Source organism: Cyanistes caeruleus, chromosome 11, assembly GCF_971803275.1.
Source record: "Cyanistes caeruleus chromosome 11, bCyaCae1.hap1.1, whole genome shotgun sequence".
Classification (NCBI taxonomy): domain Eukaryota; kingdom Metazoa; phylum Chordata; class Aves; order Passeriformes; family Paridae; genus Cyanistes; species Cyanistes caeruleus.
The window spans coordinates 13,436,583-13,457,051 of record NC_141711.1 but is presented as its reverse complement, the minus strand read 5'-3'; the positions used below and the strand labels follow the sequence as shown (position 1 = coordinate 13,457,051).

Below are 20,469 nucleotides of genomic sequence, written 5' to 3'. Positions count from 1 at the left end.
AGTTGTGGTGTGTGAAAGACATAGCGAGGGGACACAGTAAAGCCAGTCACTGTGATTTATGTTATCTGCAGAAATTGCTTCTGAAGCATTGCTTTGACCAAGTGCCAGCAGGGCAAATGAAATTTGTCAAGAACGGAGATGTTTCAGTGATCAAAACGGGAGACAACAAAGCCCACACAAGAGGCTGCCTGGTGTGAAAGCAATGAAAATCCCATACAACTTTTATCTATAGACAAATGTTTGAGGGAGATTATATCTTACTCTTTGTCATTCAGGCATAGGCTGCTGATGTGGCAGCAGTTTCATTTGTAGGTAAGATACACGTATGTCAGCCCAAGAAATCCCCTCTGTACAAGCAGATGCCTCTGTTTCCAGAGCTGTCCAGCTGTGCAGAGTGTGCAAAAATAGATCTGCTGTGCCCAGGTGCTGGAGACTGCCCCTTCCCACAGCACACGGCTGATCCTCGCTCAGACTGACTGCCTACTCCAAGTTGTTTCTCTCTGGGGGCTCCTGGGCATCTGGAAGTCTCAGACAAATGGCAAAGTACATCACTCTCTCCCCAGACCAAAATTTGAGGTGGAATAAGGGCTTTTTTACTGGGGGAAATCTGGACAAACAATGTATACTTGATGAAGCAAAGTTTTGAACTTGAATGACTGTGACTGTCAGGATGGGTTTATAATCCATACTGTATGGATTCCACAGAATGGATACTTGTATGTATTTCTGTATATCTGTATAGATATAAATGTATATATATATATCAGAAAGCAGAATTCACTGCAGGTCTTTCCAGAAAATAAACATAAAAAGATAATATTAAAGACTATTTTAGCTTTCATGGGTAGGTTGTTGCAATATCCATCTGAAATTGATGGACTAGATGATTGATTTGCAAATAAAATTATTGAAATACAAGAGCGATTTTGTGCTGCCTATGTTAAATTTTAAGGTCAGTTCACTGGTGCATGAACAGAGATATCTGGAACAACAAGAGAATAGGCATATTTTTGCAATTCACTTTGAAGTATAATTCCAAGTCAAGCATTAAATTAACAATATTATCATAAATTGAGTACTAATTTTGTCAAATGCTGAAATTTTTAAAATGCTTTTATCCAAACTGTACATTGAATTAACAAAATATTCACCGAGCCAAGAACGTTAAATGAATTTTACTGCTTTAGACACACCCTTTTAGCAAAATAGATTAGAATAAAAGTATTTTTTAATTCAAATCACAGTAGTATTTCTTCCAGTATTAATATGTAGAACTATCTAATATAAGTAGTCTTTTTTTAATTTGTTCTTATTTTTTTTTATTACTCCTACAGAATAGACCATGGATAAATTTACTTTTCAGTAAATTTAAGTAAATACTTACCTGAATAACCAGATTCTGTAGAGCTGGTGTGTGAGCAGGCTGACAGAGAGGCAGCCAAAATGAGCCTCCAAATGAATCCTCCAAGCAGTGGGCTGAGCTTGTGTGCCACTTGTTCAGCCTAGTAAACTACAGAAACACTAATTCCTTTGGTTCTGTTTCTGGATTGGCTTCTTAGGCTGAGCTGAATTGAATATTTGAATATGCTTTAATATAATATGACATCTTTTATATGTGAATTTTTGTACAACGAAATAGGAATTTAATTTATTTCTGTGGGCCTTGCACCAGGCAGCTTAAATATGACAAGAAATATGGAAAATGCTAAGGAAAATACATACTACTTGTGTAGGTGTGCTAAAACCATATATATCTCATTTTCAGAATGTGAATAATATCTTATTATAGAATGTAGACCAGCAGCTCTCTAAATAACTATATGGTTTCTCTTAGTCCACATTTTAGCCCACCTACATTTTTATGGCTATTGTGCAAAGAAACAAGAAGGGGGACAAAGTAATGGGAACTAATAAGACAGATAACTATAAATATGTAAATAAAATAATAAATATCAGTGTAATTGCATGGTATGATATAAAGATAAATATGTGTGCTATTGTAGTTTCCAATGACTACAGAGATAAAACAAAGAACAGGCTTAACTTGAAAATATCTTGATTAAAGAAAATGTTGAGAAAAACCTGTGTATGACTAGAAAAAGCTTGGGAGTAGGGGCTGGTGTGCCAGAGTTTGTTACAGATTTTCAATATTTTATTTTTTAAAATAGAATGGACTATAGTCTGGACTATAATAAGAGTTGCTGTGTAGATTTGGAGTTATTATTTTGCAATGACTCTCAGGAGATAGATTGGAAAGTGGTCTGAAGAGAGAAACTACAGGGGAAAGGACATCATTTATCAGATCAATAAACTGCTATGAGGCTGAGATGCACATGGGACTCTCAGTGAGTCTAACCTGTTCTAGCAGCCTTTGCCTTGTACTTTGTATTACCTACAGAACAGTAGAGAAGTCCACACACTTTCATACATTGAAATAACATTGATGACTATAAAACAATTAGGGAAGCAAGAAAATCTGCTGCAGAATTTATGTGTATATATCTTTCAAGTACCTTTTGCTTGTTTCTACATAACCATTTCCTGTGCTGATGCTGATATAAATCATCTGTATATCCAGCAATAGCAAGTTACTCTGGGTTTATATTCCCTTATAGCTGAGGACTGAGTCTGGCACAGTGCCTTCATGCAGTTCACATTAAATACTCTTCCCTATGCAAGAGTAATTATGTGGTGATGAATGTGGTGAGTAGTGCACTGCTGGAATGAATGGTGACGACAGGTGTCCAAAGTGGATCAGGTTGCAGGGGTCTGTGGTGTAGAGAGAGGAGTGGTGTTAAACTGAAGGGAGTAGGGCAAATCTGGAGCTACAGGCAGAGAGAGACAGGGAGAACTCACAGTGACAGAGACCCCTGTCTAAGCAGCTTTTTGTTACGAGTCATTCGTTGGAGGGCTTTCTTTATTCCCACTGAGCTGGAGGAAGAAGGGAGTAAATGCTCACATTAATCTAATCAAGTGTTTTCCCTGATTGTTTTCATGTTGTTTACTGTGGATGTTCTAATTCACTTTATCCTTTATGAAAGGAGGAAACCACCTAAACCCAGATGCAAAGTCCTTACAGTTTGATCTGTGATAACTTATAAAGTTATCTACTTCTAAAGGAGATTAAATTAGCGAAAGAAGAAATTCAGTTAAGGCTCTATCTAGAAAACTATTTGTTGAAGCTACTGCTTTATTAATTTGACCTGTGTTGAAAGGTTTAAAAGATTGAAACAAGGCCAAATTTCAAATTTCAATCAATCATTCATTACAAGTTCTACTGACTGCACATGAGATTTCATTTTTTTTTAATGCTTTGGATGCTTCTGAATGTAGAACTAGGCTCTCTAACTTACCTACACCTTGTGAGCAAAACAGATAATTCCTTTAAGATCTGTCACATATTCATGACTTTGTGTATAATAAGCCACTCTGCTCGACTGAAATGTTGAAAATTGTCAGTCATTTATAGGATTGATTCAATTTATAGATTTTTTGGTGTAGTTGTTCCAGTAGTATTAGTAGTATTAAAAGTATTAGCCTTTTAAAATGTTAGTGCCACAAATATTTTTCAGGACTTTTCTTATATGTAGAAAAGAATTATGAGTTCAGTTTGTGTTGTATCAAACATGATCTCTTAATATTATCCAGATTTCAATTGAAGGAATATTTTTGCCAACTAGTGGTATATAGTACCCTTAAGTCCACCTGAGTTTTGGCATCCATTCAATGCTCCTTTGGAGCTCTAAACCTCTGAAAAATTAAGAATCATGTAAAAGGAAAAGGAATATTACAGACAGTTTTTAAAAATGAACAAAATCCTTTTGTTCTTGCTTTCTGTGTATATTTCATTCACTGTAGTTCTAAGTCATTAAATTGACTTGTATCTTCCAAGCTTTTAATTAAATTTTTCATCATACTTTGTATTTCCCTCTGTAGTATAATGAAGAACTCCACTATGTAGAGCCGTGTCTGAATGGAACATTAGTTCAAGCAGACAGAGCCAACAAAGAGGTAAGGAATGAAAGTAACAAAACAGTGAAGAGCTGGGATGCAGTGGGTAACAATGTGCTATAATGACCTTTTCCTAGTACAATGCATTCCATTATTAAAATTTATTAATTATTCTACTCATGCCATTTCAAAGGAGTTTTATGTGACTCCATAGAAAGAAAGAAATAATCTCCTACTCAGTTTGGTTGAATAAACTTAATGGAAATTGCAGGAGTCATTGAAAATTTACTATTAATAAAGTTTGGTAATTATTTTAAGTAAAATATTTCAACCACTTTAAATTGAACTATCATTCTGTTAACAGAAATTACTGAGGAAGAGATTGCATTCTTAACTCAAAGTAACACTAAAGCTGAAGCAAAATTTCCAAACAAATGTAATACTATAAGAATAAAAGAATTTATCATTCCAAACAGGTCTGTCAATATAATAATGTACTTATTCAAGAATGTTCTGTGAAAATGTTCCGATTAGCTTCATCTTGCTAGAATTTTTTAGGAAAAAAATCCCATTATGGTGACTACAGGGCAAATTTTATTTGAAAAGAGATTGTGATATGAATCTGTAGCTTGAAGTTTAGTTTATTGCTTGAGAGTTTTCTGCAGTGGTTCTGTGCAGGCACACTTTAGGAGCTGAGGTAAGATTGTTATGCCATGTGAAATTATGAAATAGCATGGTTGAAAAGCCCTGTGATTCTTGTAGAGGGAAAGGCCTGGTAGAATGAGCCATGTCTGTTATTATGGAGCTTCTTCCTTGCTAAGGCTTCCTCTCTCCTTAAAGTGGTTTGTCCCTCTGCCCTGAATGCTGCCTATGGCTGGAGAGGGCAGCAGCCATACATCTCTCTCTAAGTAGCTTCTATTTTCACTAAAAGAAAGTAAACAGAAAAGTTTCAGCTCAACACTGAATTCTGCTCAACACCCAATGTGGTAGTTCATTTGTGCTCATGTTGGCATTGATCTGTTACAGGAAGTAGAGAACACAGCTCTGAGACCACCCTTTGAAGTGTGTCAGTGCTGTTGTTATGCTGATCTTTACTCCCTTGCATTACTCCCAAGAGTTCTTTGCATTTTCTCTCTGTCCTACAGAAATGATTCTTCATGGGCTTCTTCTTTTATGTATTTGATATTTACCACTGTAGGTATCTACATATCATTTGGTTGCTATGTGGGCATGAATTGTTTCTACTAATTTAATGCTGAAGTCCCTTATTTGTGAGTTGTGATGCAGGTCTCTAAATGATCACATTCTAAATGAGCCACATGAAATCTGTGCAAGTTCTAGATGCAGACCTGAAAAGTCATGTGTATTGCCCAGATGTCCTGTCTGGAATTAATTCTACATTTAACCTTTCCATCATTTTGCAACTTATCAAAATGCAGATTGCCCCACACCCATATGTTACTTAATGTCAGATTTATTTTAATTTAATTGATTAAAAAGTTTTTATGCCACCCAGATGATGTTCAGATTTTACAGAGCTCAGTTTTTCAAAACAACTAAGTTCATATTTTGTTTTTCAGAGTAAATGTTGATATAATTTCTGGTTAGCAAAAGTATTTTATTTATTTATTTACAGAATAACTTTGTCCTTTGTCTACAAACTGAATAATATATGCAAGATTTGGGGGAATAATTAAATATGACCTTTTTCCTAGTTGGTTATATTAGTGAGGTAGTTTATGTTCTTTCCTTGAAAGGCCAGAACTAGAGAAAAAAACTGAGATAGGTAGCATGTAATAGTTTGGTACATTTGTATATACCATGACTTTGCCAATCTTCATTTCTTTCTTACATGAGCTTATATGTTCTTATATCATTTTTCTAGACACTGTAATGAAGTTAAAAATTTATTTGCCCAAACACTAGAAGGCACAAAAGTTCCATTGTCCTCAGTATAGCTCAGAGTACAAAGTAAAGATTGTCCAAGGAGGTGGACAGCCACTTAATCCTGCACAAGTAATTCAGTTATCTTGCTCCTGAACCCAGTTAAAAACAGCTTTCTGAAATATCTGATACTGTTGTAAGATGTGATACAGTGTGATTTGACTGTACTGACACAGCAAATTCACCTGGGGGCCTCATCAAAAACTCAGTGAATTAACTGGAAAAGTTCTCTTGAATTCGTAGCTCTTTGGTCAGCCCCATAGAAAAAAGATGTCCTAAACTGTTCATGTGCACATTCCAAAATTGATCCAGAGCTATCAGAGTATTTAGCTGTGTATTCAACTCTTTGGGTTATAACTTTTATTTCTGTGAGTCTCACAGATACACCAGACTACTCCTGGAGTTTTTTTTGGTGCATTGTAATATCAGAAAAAAGTAGATAAAAATTACACTTTCTCATCCAGTCTTACAAGGTAAATTCTCCTTTGCAAGTTCACTGGTAATAATAATAACTCTTTCCTTTTTTTTGTTTATTAAATGAGAATAACCCCAAGAAAAATATCAAGACAAACACTGTGTTTTGTAGCTTTTCTGAGCAGTCATTGTCAGTGTGTGACCATGATTCTGTACTGGCAAAGCAGAGCAGGAGATTGACAGGCAATGTTTTGATGTAATCTATTGTTTCAGTTAAATGTGCCTCATTTTTTTGAATTCCAACCTGGATCTGAAAATGTAGCTATGTATTTGGTTCAGAACTTTCTATCCTTCATTTTTATGTCAAATATTCTCCTCAACTGAATGGGTGCAAAGATGGTCACACCTGTTGCTAACAGTATAACCTTTACTAGCACCAAAAGAAATACAAGTATTTAAAAAAAGTTAGAACACTTTTTCTTTAGCTGAAAAATATCTATTCTCAAATGATAACTTTAAATAGAAACAATTAAAATTTGCTGTAATGGTATTTCATGTTGCTATAGTTTTCTTTTATGTGGAAAGAGAAGTATGATGTTGATGATTGCAGGGACTGAATTTTTAACAGTTCACTCTACCACTCTTTTATGTTGCTATTCATAGTCCTGACCTTAACACACTTATCACTTAATGCAGTGCTGTGGCTGGAAAAATTCATGGAACCAAACACTTTTACCAAACTATTAGCTTATGCTGGATAAACTTGGATTTCTCCCATTTTGGCAGGGTATTTCTCTCTGTCTCTCTCTTTTGTTATTTTATTATTTATTTTATTTTATTTTATTTTAACCATAATACCTGAGTTTCAATATAAAAAAATCCCATTAAATGACCCTTTGGGGGAAAATCCCCTCTGTGACATACACGGATGCACACCCCAGTTCTTGGGTGCATCTTTCTAGGTTCATCTGACATCACTTCTACCAAATACAGGCAGTTCTTAGAACCAGAGATAAGGAACTACTCTGAGATGTTTGGAGCTTTTAATCTCATGAGGAAAGCAGCTGCCTCAATAACTCCAAATAAAAATTCTCCCACAGGATCTGTACCACAGTCTATATTTGTCTTGAAATTTTTTATTGAAGAACTGCTGCCTTTCTGCAAGGCTCAGATGTTTTCAAATGGTGTCTTTCCACTCTGAGGATGTCACTTAAACAATGCTGAATGGCGTTTGTATTTAATGTCTCAGTTTCAACAACATAAAGGAACAGAATCTAGAGGAATAGCTGTCCTTATCAATTGCGCTTCATTTGTAGAGAGCTAAAGGGCAAACCATGCTTTCAGAAGGAGAAATAGGGTTAAATTATACTAATTTGGAGGTGCCAGCAGAGTCAGCCCCACTCACCCCAAGCCCTGGCCCGGGCACAGCCTTGGCTCACCAAGCTCGGGCAGGGGTAGATGCTGAGCTTGCCTCCTGCCCCAGGCAGCTGGGCTCCAGCCTCTGCTCCCATGCACAGCTGGGTAAAACCACACCTGGGAGCATCTTCAGGGAATGGAAGGATTTTTTTTAGGCTGCAGGATACAGCTTCAGGGCTTCTGGCAGCCTGGGAAATGAGTGCTTCTTAGTGGTGTTGGTGCTGAATGTTGTGGGATTACAGGTAGCAAATGAGCATGCTCTTGCACATTCAGGGATGGGCTACAAGAACTCTTATCCATAATGTTCAGGGAATGTAAAAAGCTCCACAGAACCAGACTTTTGGAAAATTAAATTAGTTTTAGGAAAGAAAAAAAAAAAAAAAAAAAGAAGAGGAAAAAACACTGTCTGGTTTATACATTTTCTCATTGAAACACTGTCACTCTTGATTGCCTCCCCACCTCTTCTCTTTTTAGGATGGAAATAGTATTGTAAACACAGTGTTAGCTCCACACATTGGCTCTAGAACACTTAGAGAACACATCAATTTCTGGTTCATAGTAGTAGGGGAACTACCCACCTAAAAGAAAAATTCCACTCTCATTAAAGTATGGAAAAGCATTTAAAGCATTGTAGCTCTCTTATATCCACTCTGTGGTGACACTCTCCCTTCAGTAATGTATTTTAGTTTCCTCTAGTAAGCACCAGGAAAGATATTACAAAGCCAACTTCAGTTCCATCCCCTTCCTTTAATTTTTCTCTCTCTTTCAGGTAAGAACACATACCTGACATTGCAGTAAATCTGTACAAAGTGCACACAGAGGAAGGAAGCTACATTTCTCTTTGAATAACACCCCAGTTACTATTGATGAAGCATTCTTTTCCTCTAGAATATGCAGTCTTTATTCCATTTGCATCTTTACTTAAATTAAGAGTTAAGATTCAACTGGAATATATGACCTGAACTCTTTCTCAGAACTATATTATTAGTAGGGGGTGAAAAGTTAGACTTCTTCATTTGTGTGATAATGGAACTCAAGCTAGCCAAATATTCTTGATCCTGCATCATTTTGTTAAGTAAGGAGAGCAGTCAGACAGAAAACAAAATATAGCATGAGTACTTTTACCTTTGCAATGTTCAGCCTTGCTAAATGAATGTCTTGAAGACTGGTACAGATTTCATAGTGATTGGTGCAGCAAAAGCAGGACTGTTTTTTGAACAAGCCTAACTTGTTAGGGGTTACTTGATCAAGATCACTCCATTGTTAAAGCATTAATAAATACCTGGTGTATTGCAGTAGATTTTTGAGGTACACCAAATACATTTGGTATCACTAAGCATTTTAATGTTTAACACATCCACTCATCTTTGTGATGGGAACTGAACAAAGGTTGGAGAAAACACGTTTTCAACCCCGAACCTCCAGCATGTAATGTGCTTTTCTTCAAGAAGGTGTGAAGATACTTTGAAAGAAGTAATGGTTCTAAGCATCTGGATTTCTTCCCTGCCAGCTTAAAGAACAGCCAAATTATACAGACTTGAGTAGTAAATCTTCTAACTTTAGTTTTTTTTTACTGCTAGCAACAACCTACAAGGAGGAGATACTAGTATAATTTGTATCATCTGTTTAGAAACTTCCCCAGGTTTTGAGCAAGTTGTTCTATTAATTTTCTGCAAAATTGCTGGTTCTGTAAGTGCTTCTTATGTGTAGCTTTCAGAGCAATGAGGATCTAACTCAACCTTGGATTTCTGTCAGGCACACTTCAGAAAGCATTCTTCTTTTCAGAAACTTAATTGAATGGAGTTTGCTTGTTGTATTTGTAAAAGACAAAGTTACAACTTTGAATATGACAGTGATGTGAGTGGTGTTAATATATGTGCCACCAGTTTTCCTAGGATACACGTAGGCATCCCAGTACTAGAATTCTTCCAAGATAGAGAGTTTCAACTTTCATTTTACAACAGGAGAATATAGTAATTTGTTTTTGGAATAATTATAATGTCAGGTGGTATGGCAGGTGTCACTGTGTCTCCACATATTTCTAAAAGTTTTCACAGCCTAGTGATTGTCATAAATTTTTGTGTTGGCACACACCTACAGTGGAGTTCAGTTTAGATATGTGGATATTGTAAACTATCCCTAATTTGCAAAACTTGCTTTAAGTTTTGTTTATCACAAAAATTAAATCTGTAATTATATTGGGTGGCATAACTGAGGTTGAAATTAATCTGTGATCCTAAATGTGGTTTAATAATATAAAGTATACAAGGGATATTTGAATTTTACCAGACTATTTTATAATTTGGCATTAGTGTTAAACAGCTGCTACCTTGAAGTGTATCAATTTGCTATACACAAATTTAAAGAAGAGTGGGAAATAGTTCAGACACTATTCTGTCACCGTCTGCACTTTCTCCACAAATTACAAACATGTGGAACTGCCTATTTTAATACTAGTTTTCTTGGGCCAAGAGGTTTTCATCTTTGAGAAACTCCATGTTACAATTTACCTACCCCAAAGGAATCGAATGACAATCTGATTTAATGTAACTTCAGATTTAAAGTAACAATATTACAATATACATTCCTCTTTTATATGTTTTTTTAATGTACTATATATGGGTTGAGGACATTTCTCTGTAAATGTTTCCAGATGAAATATATCATCTTCTAGATGCACAGATAGGCACAGTAACTCCAAACTAAATCAAGAACTTACCCCAGCGTAAATTCGAATGACAGAAATAGACAGATGTAAAGTATAAGTTCCAAAAAGCTTTTGTTTTCATATGCAATTACCAGAAATTAAATAACCAGAAAACTGATTCAGCAAAGAAGCTGAGTGAAATTGCCAATAAGAGGTTGGTAAATACAGATTTTGCATATTGAGTTTTATTTAAGCAAATTACTTTTGCATATATATCTCTCCATCTCTGTCAGTTCTCAAAAAAAACCCAAAACAACTGCATTGCTTAGCTGTTAAAAACCTCAAAATAGTGAATTCTCACTGAAGTCTGCTCTTATTTTAAAACTGTCGAGCTGTTATACACCCTCAAAACTTTCAGTGAGCCCCTGACCACTGAAATTTGGTCTGATGTTTTCTATTGCAGTAACTAATTTGCTTAAGAAGAATTTGGTTTTAATCTGAGTATATTGAATCTTGAGCTCTTCATTCAGGATTGTTTTTATGCTTATTTTTTCCAAAGAAAGCCCCTTCTTTTCCAACACAACATCTTAGGAAGCAGAAGGGGTTGGATAATCATTACAGTGAGGTAACCTGTAATTGCCCTAACAAAGGATTTGGAAAGGGGTGATGCCTGAATGCATTTTACACACGTGATGCACATTTATCTGTCAGTACATGTGGGTAAACCTCCCCATGACACACAAGTGGACATCACTCTCCCACCTCACAAAGGCCTTCTGATTGGTTTTCTTCCCTGTTTATGTGCTAGTCCATCTTCACAAATCTGATAAATCTTTGCCAAGTATGTCCCAGGACCATTTGGAGTTACAGCATGTGTGGATAGACATGGGAAATGATTCTAGAAGTAGCAAGGACTTGCAGTAAAGCTGACAAAGAAACCTGGAGGAATGCTGAACACATTAATGATGCTTTTCTGTAGGAAGCTCAACCTTGTCAGACAGTTAATAGCAAATATCATGTTTTTCCAGTGTAACTGTAAAACCTCTGTGCACATATTAGTTGTGAGCTGTTCCTTTTTGGAATCAGTGGAAAATGCTTTATTCAATGGCTTGAATCCATGGTCTTCTACCCAATCTAATTTGGGTATTCCTATGCATCAAAAGCAGTACCTTATTTTTGGTAAACATAAGTAGGCTCTAATAAAATATTTGCAAGGTACTGGGAACTTGCTGGGATGCATGTCTGCAGCATATTGGCTTAACAAGAATGAAATCCAAACTTTGGTGATTGTAAAAAAAAAATTAAACTCAATTCTGAAGCCCTAAAGTAAATAAAAATAATTTTAAAAATGCTTTTTTTTTCTAGATAAGTGGGAAGAGTAGAGATGGGGACTTGATTTGGTCAGATTATGAGAATAAGCATACTATTGGTTTCCTTCCATTTTGTCAGTGCCAAAGAGATAAAATAAAGGGAAACAGGTTTCTAGGATTTCCAGGAGAGGGTTTTGATATAAACCATGGCAAGCTCAATGCACTGAGTGATATATCTTTATGTGTGAGACTTTAGGTGGTCTCATGTTAAAATGCATTAAAGCAACCTGTGAGGTCTTGTCATCTGTGTACCAACTAAAAGGTGAGCCAAGCTCACTGTTGTGACAAGATTTATCATCATGCTGGGGGAAAAAAAACCATTGGTATAATTCTTAAAATGTTTGCTACAGTAAACATGAATGCTGGGCATTTGGAATTGCCTCAGCTGGCATCTTCTGTGGTTTTTTGTGTGTGTCTGAGATGGGCTGGCTGTCACAGCTCTTACCTGGAACTGGAGAATTGGAACTCAGTTCTCTGTGTTAAGGTATCATTGCCTGCTTTCCCACGTGTTTGTTTCCTCAGACGTCAAATTAAGGTTGTTCTTTTCTTTTTATTCTTGTTTGGAAAGGACAAAACTTTGAAGGCTATGGAGTATTCTTATGTTATTTTAATGGAGGCCAAAGAATTTCCCCGATGGATGTGCAGACAGTGGACTCTGCTGTTTGCTTGGAGGGTGACCACTTTCCATATGCTTGCAGGGTGTAAAGATTTGTTGTCTTCTTGTGATCATAGATACAATTCAGCTTGTCTAATCTCAATAAACCTTGTGAGGCCTCTAGAACAGCCTTTAAGATAAAAGAACAGTAAAAGGAGTTGCCTTGGAATTTCCTGAGAATTGCCACCAAATTTTCAAATTGCTCTTCAGGTTTTGTATGGGCTAGATAAATCAGAGTCTCATTTTGGCTATGAATTTGACATCTTCTGCCACAAAGGAAAAATGCAGTTTCTGACCTTCATCTCAGAAGAGTTTTTAAATTGCCTGCAATGACCTGGAATCAGGAAAGGAAAATCAGTCTTGCCTTGTGTTCAGATTTCCCCTCTACCTCCCTAACTTTGCCTGTTTCTCTGGATCATGAAAAGTGCTCTGAATATGTGTCAGCTCCCAAGCACAGATTTGCTGAAATAAATTGCTTGAGTTATTTGAATTCATTAACTCTTAAATCCTAGTAAACCAAAAAAGTAGGAAACTAAGAAAAGAAATAATGAAAGTGCAAGTTGCTATCATATTTTGAGAGACAATTTTACCTAATCCCTGAAGTATGAAAACTTAATGTAATCATCTAACCAAGTATGATCCCAAATCCCTACACTTGTTCATTAAACTGTGAGGCCAGAAAAGAGGAATACACTAGGGTGTACCAAAAATGCTTCCAACAACCTCATTATAAGAGAAATTCAAAGTTCAATTATGTTAATTAGTTATGAATTTGTCCTCTTGTTCAGTTAGGCCAAAGCCATATGCAACAGTGGTGTGATTTTAATGTTCTGGGTTAACTGCTCCATGACACATAGAATATGAAGGACATTAAAAACCATCCTGAATTTCTTCTTGTGTGGGTTCTGGCAGATCTCATCCTGACTTACCTGCACATGTGGATTTGTAACCTCACTCTTTAGCTTTCAGTGTCTTTCAGACACTTCTGGATGATCACAGACACCTCCCCAGCTGAACACTTCTGTGCTTCCTCACACAGCGGCTGTGGAGCTCTGACCCTGTAATTTCGTAATCAGACATCAATGTCTGATTGTCATAATTGTGTGCCTAATTTGCATTCAGAATTACCAAGATTATGCATGTCAATTAGGTATATGAGTCTACAATTAGATACTGCACATTCTGATATTTGCACATGGAAATTAAGTGTACAGTTGCCTGGGAATGTTTGTGCACACAGTTGGACAGACACCCCAGTCAAACAAGTCCAAAAAGAGACTGAAACAAACCAGTTTATTAATAAAAAGAACTCTTTAAGTTGTAAAGTTGAAGTATAAAGGTGCAGGGGACTCCAGCTTTTTGAGATCTCTTTAGTTTCTGAAAGTTATTGAAAGTGGAATTAAAGTGATTTTAATCTCATTCTGAAATAATGTATTCTTTTTCTTTGAACTGGTATTTCAGTGGTATGTCTTGCCTTGACATTTTTTCTCTAATAGTTGGGTTGAAATACCCTTTTCTGTTTTGCAGTTCTTTAGAACTTTTTAGCCAGTTGTGAAGACTGAAACAGCACTTCACAAAAGCATTCCCTCCCCTGTTACTTCTCCCTACACAGGTTGCATTTTCTTCTTACAAATTAATTCTTGTCTTCTTGTGTAGAACAGTTTTTAATAAGTCTAATATTAAGATTGACACTGATAAATGGTATTTATACTTCAATGACCTAATGATTAGAATCTACCATCTTTTACAGCTATGTACTCTCAAAGCTAAATTTCAAAAAGAATTATTTTTATTAAGTATCAGATTCCAAAAACCTAGAGGGAAAATAGTTAGAAATTATATAAAATTACTGTGAAATGAAAGAAAACATGAAATGAAAATATGAAGATCTCTAAATAGAAACACAAAAAACCAAAACAAAATTATTTGATTGAATAAGTAGCCAAAAATGTATCAAAAATGTGATGCCTTTGCCTTATTGTTGTACTAACACATCCTAAGTTTAGTGTTACTTAAAGAGTCAAAAAGGTTAACTGGTTAACTGGAAATTATTTTGTTAATTAGTGTATGTGTTCATTTAAGCCTAAGAAGTAGGTCTAAAGTACTCAGAAATCTTTGATCATCGACAGGTCTGTTGTAAAAACATTCTGACAGGTGAAACTTTCTTGTTCATGTTTCAGCATTTCAGGGAACACCTTGACAAACTTTTTGCAAAAGGTATTGGAATGCTGGACATAGCTTTAAATGAAGCTTTCAACATGCTCAATGAAGTAAGTTTGTGTTTTTCAGATTCTTTTTCTTTTTCATCTCCTTCTTGTTTTCCCTTTTTTCAATTGTCTATTTTTGTGAAAATGTTTTAAAATGTTTCCTGAAGTATAATCATATATTTTCTGTAAAAAATACTAAAGTGTATTAGTCTGCTGGAACATGAAAAAACTCATCTAAACTAGCAAAGTAGCAAAATGTCTTTTGATTGAAGGATGTACCTTAGAAAAAAGAGCTCAAATCCAAATATTATCCAAAAAAGTTTGACTTGACAAGTGTGTCTGCCTTTATGCTGTGTGATCCTAGATTAATTAATGGTTCTAATTCCTGTGTATTCATCTTGAAGGGCAATATTGATTGATTCTTTTCCAGGCATAAAATCCTAAAATGAGAAAAGGAGTATCTTCTTCCACCCACTGCTCATGTGTTCAGTTAGACAGTGTGGAACTAATGCCTTCATGTGGTGCATGCCAAAAATGACAATGGGAAAAGGTGCATGAAGGGAAGGACACTGCAGGCTGTTTGTGGAGGTTTTATTAAGAATTTTGGCCACTAAATAGAATCTTTGGAACCAGAAAAAACAGTATGAATGCCTCAGTGCAAGAGATATTCTATGCTAGTCCTCCAAAGTATGTAGACTGAAAAAAAATCCCATTGCAGGAAGTGAAGAAGACCTGAAACAAGATCTGTTTTGCTTTTGTTTAAGACCTGTGAGGTAACTGAAGTTATAATGATGTATGAGGTATAAAAATCTCATTAGATAATCTGATAGTGCTGAGGACAAAGGGATGTGACATCCCATGTGCTGAATTGTACCCACAATGAGAGATCTGTATGATCATGATGAGCTATGCTACATGTATGTTCAGCTCTTTTCAAGGTGCTGCACTGATTGCTTCTATTTATACTTTAAAAGGAAGTACAATAGGTTCAATCTTTCTGGCATATAAACTTCCAGAAATGCCAGCATAAAAATCTTTTCCGTTTTATACAGGCATATCTGCAGAGTCTCTGGGAGGTTCAATTAAGCAGCCTAGGCCAGAGGAAAAGCTACTAAATCTCCCCCTAGAAGAGTACAGCAAATCATTTTCCACTTTGTCTACAGGATGTGAACTTTATGTGCCAGAAGCCTATTCTTTGAATTATAGGTTAACTAAGGATGCCTTTTCTTCATTAAAAATAATAATAAAAAAAATAATAATAATAATAAAAAAAAATAAAGTGGGTGAATGGGGACGGGAAAGGAGTAGGTGGTGGTGTAGAAAAGGAAAAAGATTCTGGTTGCATTTTAAAATGGTTCAGGGGTTACACTAATTAAACTCAGTCAATTTTGCCTTGCAATTACCTTTCAATATTTGCTATGGTTGTCAAGACCTGAAGATGTTTGCTACTGATATCTTTGAAAAGCATGTTTGAAAATCCACTTCCAAATTCTTTCCAGTCGTCAATTTAGGCAGTGTACATTATACAGGGTAAGAATACAGAAGTGCTTGGTACAGTGGTTAGACACCTACTATGTCATGTGACAACTGCAATTATCTCTTTTGGTGACAAATGTGCTCTTTGCAGTGATTACCTTTAAAAAAAATCATAGCCAATTAAATAAAATTCTGTGACATTTCAAAGACTGTTAATCACAACCAAATGCTGTAAATGTCAGGATGCATTGAAATTTTTGCTGCTAACTGATGAATCACTGAGTTAATTGTAGTTCATCATAAGCCCCTTGTCATTGTTATTATTATGGAAAACACTTTCATCACTCTTGCTATTCAATAAAATTAAAAGTTTTAGACAAATATGAGAAGATATTACTCATCAAAGTATTTGAATTTGATCTCATTCTTCAAAATATTCAGATAACTGTGTAGAATAATGCAGATGCATACAGAGTGGTGTTTTAAAATAAATGTACAAAGGCATTTCCCCTTCATTAATTTCTCTTTTAAGGTACCTTGCCACTTTTAAAATATATTGTCCATGTGAGGAAGATATCCCTAGACAAAGTAACTTCACCTTTATGAGAAAATAATGGCTGTAAGATCATGAAGGAATCCCAGTTTAATAATTCTGGTTCTGGCTAAGACTGGAAAACCTGTTGTGATGGGAGAATTTTAAGGAGTGACTGCCTTGCAAATCTCACAGAGAAGAGTTTTCAGCCAGGCAGTGATCACAACAGATTTAACTCTGTAAATCCACATTAGCTGTCCTCTAAGGCAGAGTGTTTTTGTTACTGTTTGCTGAGGTTTCTGTTTGATGAAAAGGAAGCTGATCTTGAGGAGTGATGCAGGTGATAGGAATGGTTCTTGAATGTGGGTGTGGTTACTCAGATAGAAAAATGTGAAGGCAGAAAAACCAGAGGACTTCTGGAACCCACCACCCTTTTCTACTGCAGGCATTTCTACAAAGATGAATTTTTTAGGAGGACTTTCTTAGAAAAAGTGGGTTTTAGAGTTTGGAAGAACAGTGAATATGTAAGGGTGAGTAGAAAGCTTAAACAGCTTGCAGAAAGCTTAAAAGACAGAGCTGTTGGTAGTCCAAATAAAACCAGAATACTCTGAATAATTTTTCATGACTGCAGGAGCAATCAGAGTCCCTGCAAGGTAATTCACCTATGAACAGGGGTACTGCTTTTTAAAAGGGATCACTCAATTCTGGGGCACAGCAAGACTGGTGAGGTGGGACAAGGTAATTTTTGCTTGGATTTCTCAGCATCAAGAGAGGTGAGAGGACGTCAAATGTTATACTGTGCATGAAAACGACAAGTGATTCTAGTATCCCATTTATTGACATTTTCATAGATTTTTTAAAGTGTTCATACAGAGCAATTAAAAATCAAATAATTTTACAACTTTGCTTTGTTTTTTTTTGCTAAAAGATGGATGTTTCACCAAAGTTCCTTGAATACATAAGGTAATGCACAGACAAATAAGAACCTATCTGCAGCCAAAGCAAATGGAGACACATGGATTCAAAGTCAGAGCACCAGCTCCAGAGTGAAGAGATCAAAGCTCATATAATGACTCAGTCCAATGTGTTTGCTCTGTGACAGGAGAAAATCCCATTTGTATAATGAGGAACCTTCCTTTGCATATGCCAGAGGATTGCTGATTGCTGTCTGAGTACCTGTGCTCGAGTACTGCACTTCAGCAGCCTGAATTACTTATATGTATTCATTTTGGGTAGTAGGAGGATCTCAGAATATATAAATATGAACTGGGTTCTCCCAGATAAATATTTTAAGGAAAATAGCATATGGAATGTAATCCTGAGTGAATATGAATGAATGCCATATGAATAGTCATATGTCTCTCTATGAGTTGTGTATCTCCTGTATTTCACGGAAAAATCATCATTCATTACTTCTTTCGGTGTAATTTGTTCTTTTAAAATGATACTTAAATCAAAGTAAACCCTATAGATGCATCAGTACTTATCAAACCAGGGGAATACCATTTGAATTTTGGGTACTGCTATATTTACGGATGTTTCTTATTTTTCAATTCACCAAGAACATAAAATCTAAGATAAAATGTTTTCAGCCTGAATATTTTCTACTTCTTCTAGGACACTAGAGATTTTTAAAAATCCATGTTTATCCAGTGTGATCTTATCTATCTTCATATAACAGGAATGTGCTTTTCCTAATGATTGCTTCCTTCTGCAGTTCAATCACACAGGACAAGGAAGCATTTGCAGCCAAGCCATAATGTTGATCACTGATGGAGCTGTGGACACATATGATACAATATTTGCAAAATACAATTGGCCAGATAGAAAAGTAAGTATGTTATCACCTTTACTGAATGGAAAACCCAAAGCTTCATATCCAATCTAAAGTGTATGTCTATTGAAGTCAGTAACAATCTTTCTAATGATCTATAAATTATTTTGGATCACTTATTTAAAAAAGAAAAATGATTCTTATATTGTATTGCCTGAGGATAGAGATGGCCTTTTACTGTGGTAATGAACTTAGGTTAATAAGATATAAAGGCACTATTTCCCTCCAGGTTACATTTTTGAGCATTATGTAATCCTTCCCCTGAGACACATCATTAAGCATGAAAAAAAATTTCTTTTTTCTCCCAAAAACCACATTAATAATTCAATGCTTTTTCAAGCTAAAGATGAGTATGTACTATGGACAAGTGAGCAGCTTATTATGACAGAAGAAAGAACAGATGTAGTACTCAGTATTTTTAATTTCTTCATTTGGCAGAGTGAGGGATAGAGTTGATGGTAAGATTTTATTAAAAATGTATTTGGCTCTATTGATCTGTAGAAAGAAATTTGCCCAGAGGTAAATTACCTTGTTGTATAACACATGGAAATTTCACAGTAGGGAAGAAATGCCTTGAATTTACCTGATGAGGAAGCTCTAGTGGGCCTTGTGTCTCTGTATCAAATAATTTTCTTCTACATTTTATCTTCTGCTAAAGCGAGTTTTGGGACTATTTTAGGATGTTTTTGTAGTTTTTAGCCATGTGGAAGCAACAACCATGCATTTTGAAGTGCAGTTTGAGCAAGTAATTGATGAATATGATTGTGCTGCATGGGGTTGTGCATTCTGTGGAAAAAAAGTAGTTTTAATTTTCAGCTTTTAGTCAAGTTTCTCCATTATAAAATTCTGTTTGTTTTCTCAGTGTCTTCTCTAGATCTGTTTTAGGCAAATGTAATGTCGTTCCACAGGACAGAATGCCTAAAAGCTAAAACATTTGTGACCAGTCTTTCCTCTCTTACTCAATGGGATACCATCTAATTTAAGTTGTTAAGTCCTCAAATATTCCATGAGAACGTTTCACTTTATCTAGCAAAAACATGGTGTTGAAGGAGATCCACAGAATCTCTCAGAAGGATGTGCTTCTGATGTGCTGTATTTTCTTACTCTTTGGAGTTAGTTCCTCTCTTAAGAAGAAGAGACTGTGGGGAATCTCTTATCGTAAGAAATCAGCAAGGAAACAATTCTCTGAAAGAGTCAGCTAAGTATTTTCATGAAAACATGTGCTGTGTATCTTTCATGTGCTAATCCACAGCTCTGTCTGAGATAACAACGCTCAGCACAGCTGTTGCAAAAAGCAGCAGGAGAGGTTTCCATTGGGAATGCAAAGGCCTAGCATGATGTGGAGGCTAGGGCAACAGCATGAAGGGTCCTGCCTTGTTCAGCAAGGACGTGGTGTCTGGGGAGCAGCTTTTAGTTCATATGCAATATTCTACTCAACTCTTCTGAAAATACTGAATGTGTTAATACAGCCTTGTAAATTGTATTTTAAGAAACATGTATGGGAAAAAAAATCTAATCGGTTTTTCCTCTTTTCAGCCTGAAATCTTTCAGTATGAAAAATGTAAAAGATTTCCATATGTATGCTTTAAGGCATTAGAGCTTTGAATGTCTTTGTTGGATTTGTTATTCTAGAAAGGAAGGCTTATTGAAAATGCAATATCCTGCATCTTTGCAGTGTCAGTGTGCCTAGAAATTACGCATGCCATGCACTTGAAATTAACTGCCTTTGCATTGCATCCTCTTTTTTCTCTCCAAAGCTGGTTTTTATATTTATAAATCACACCTTTGAACTGCTTGATAGTTTTTTTTGATGTACACTTTTTCCCCCCTATTTTCTATGTATTGCCCTGCCATCTTTCTTATAATTTATGTTTTCCTTGCATTTTTATACTGTGCTGGGCAGTGGTAGAAAAGGCAATAGGGTCTAATTGAGGTAAATTCTGAAGTTTCTGTTTACCTCAATTTCCTGGTCAGCAAAGTAGCAATTTCAGTTATAGTTGATCTAATGTTAGATAATAGTAAA

At 35.7% G+C, this 20,469-nt stretch overlaps 1 protein-coding gene across 2 annotated transcripts in view; it reads left to right on the top strand.

Moving 5' to 3' along the window:
• Nucleotides 1-20,469, top strand: part of CACNA2D3 (calcium voltage-gated channel auxiliary subunit alpha2delta 3) — a 413,270-nt gene that overhangs the window by 204,544 nt on the left and 188,257 nt on the right. For both annotated transcript variants that reach the window (XR_015275129.1, XM_086846678.1), the window contains 3 exons: nt 3,937-4,011; nt 14,578-14,667; nt 18,330-18,443. Coding sequence is in view for 1 of the 2 variants with exons in the window: in XM_086846678.1 (XP_086702804.1) it covers nt 3,937-4,011; nt 14,578-14,667; nt 18,330-18,443 (279 nt within the window). In the remaining variant the exon portion in view is untranslated. The remainder of the gene's footprint in view (nt 1-3,936; nt 4,012-14,577; nt 14,668-18,329; nt 18,444-20,469) is intronic.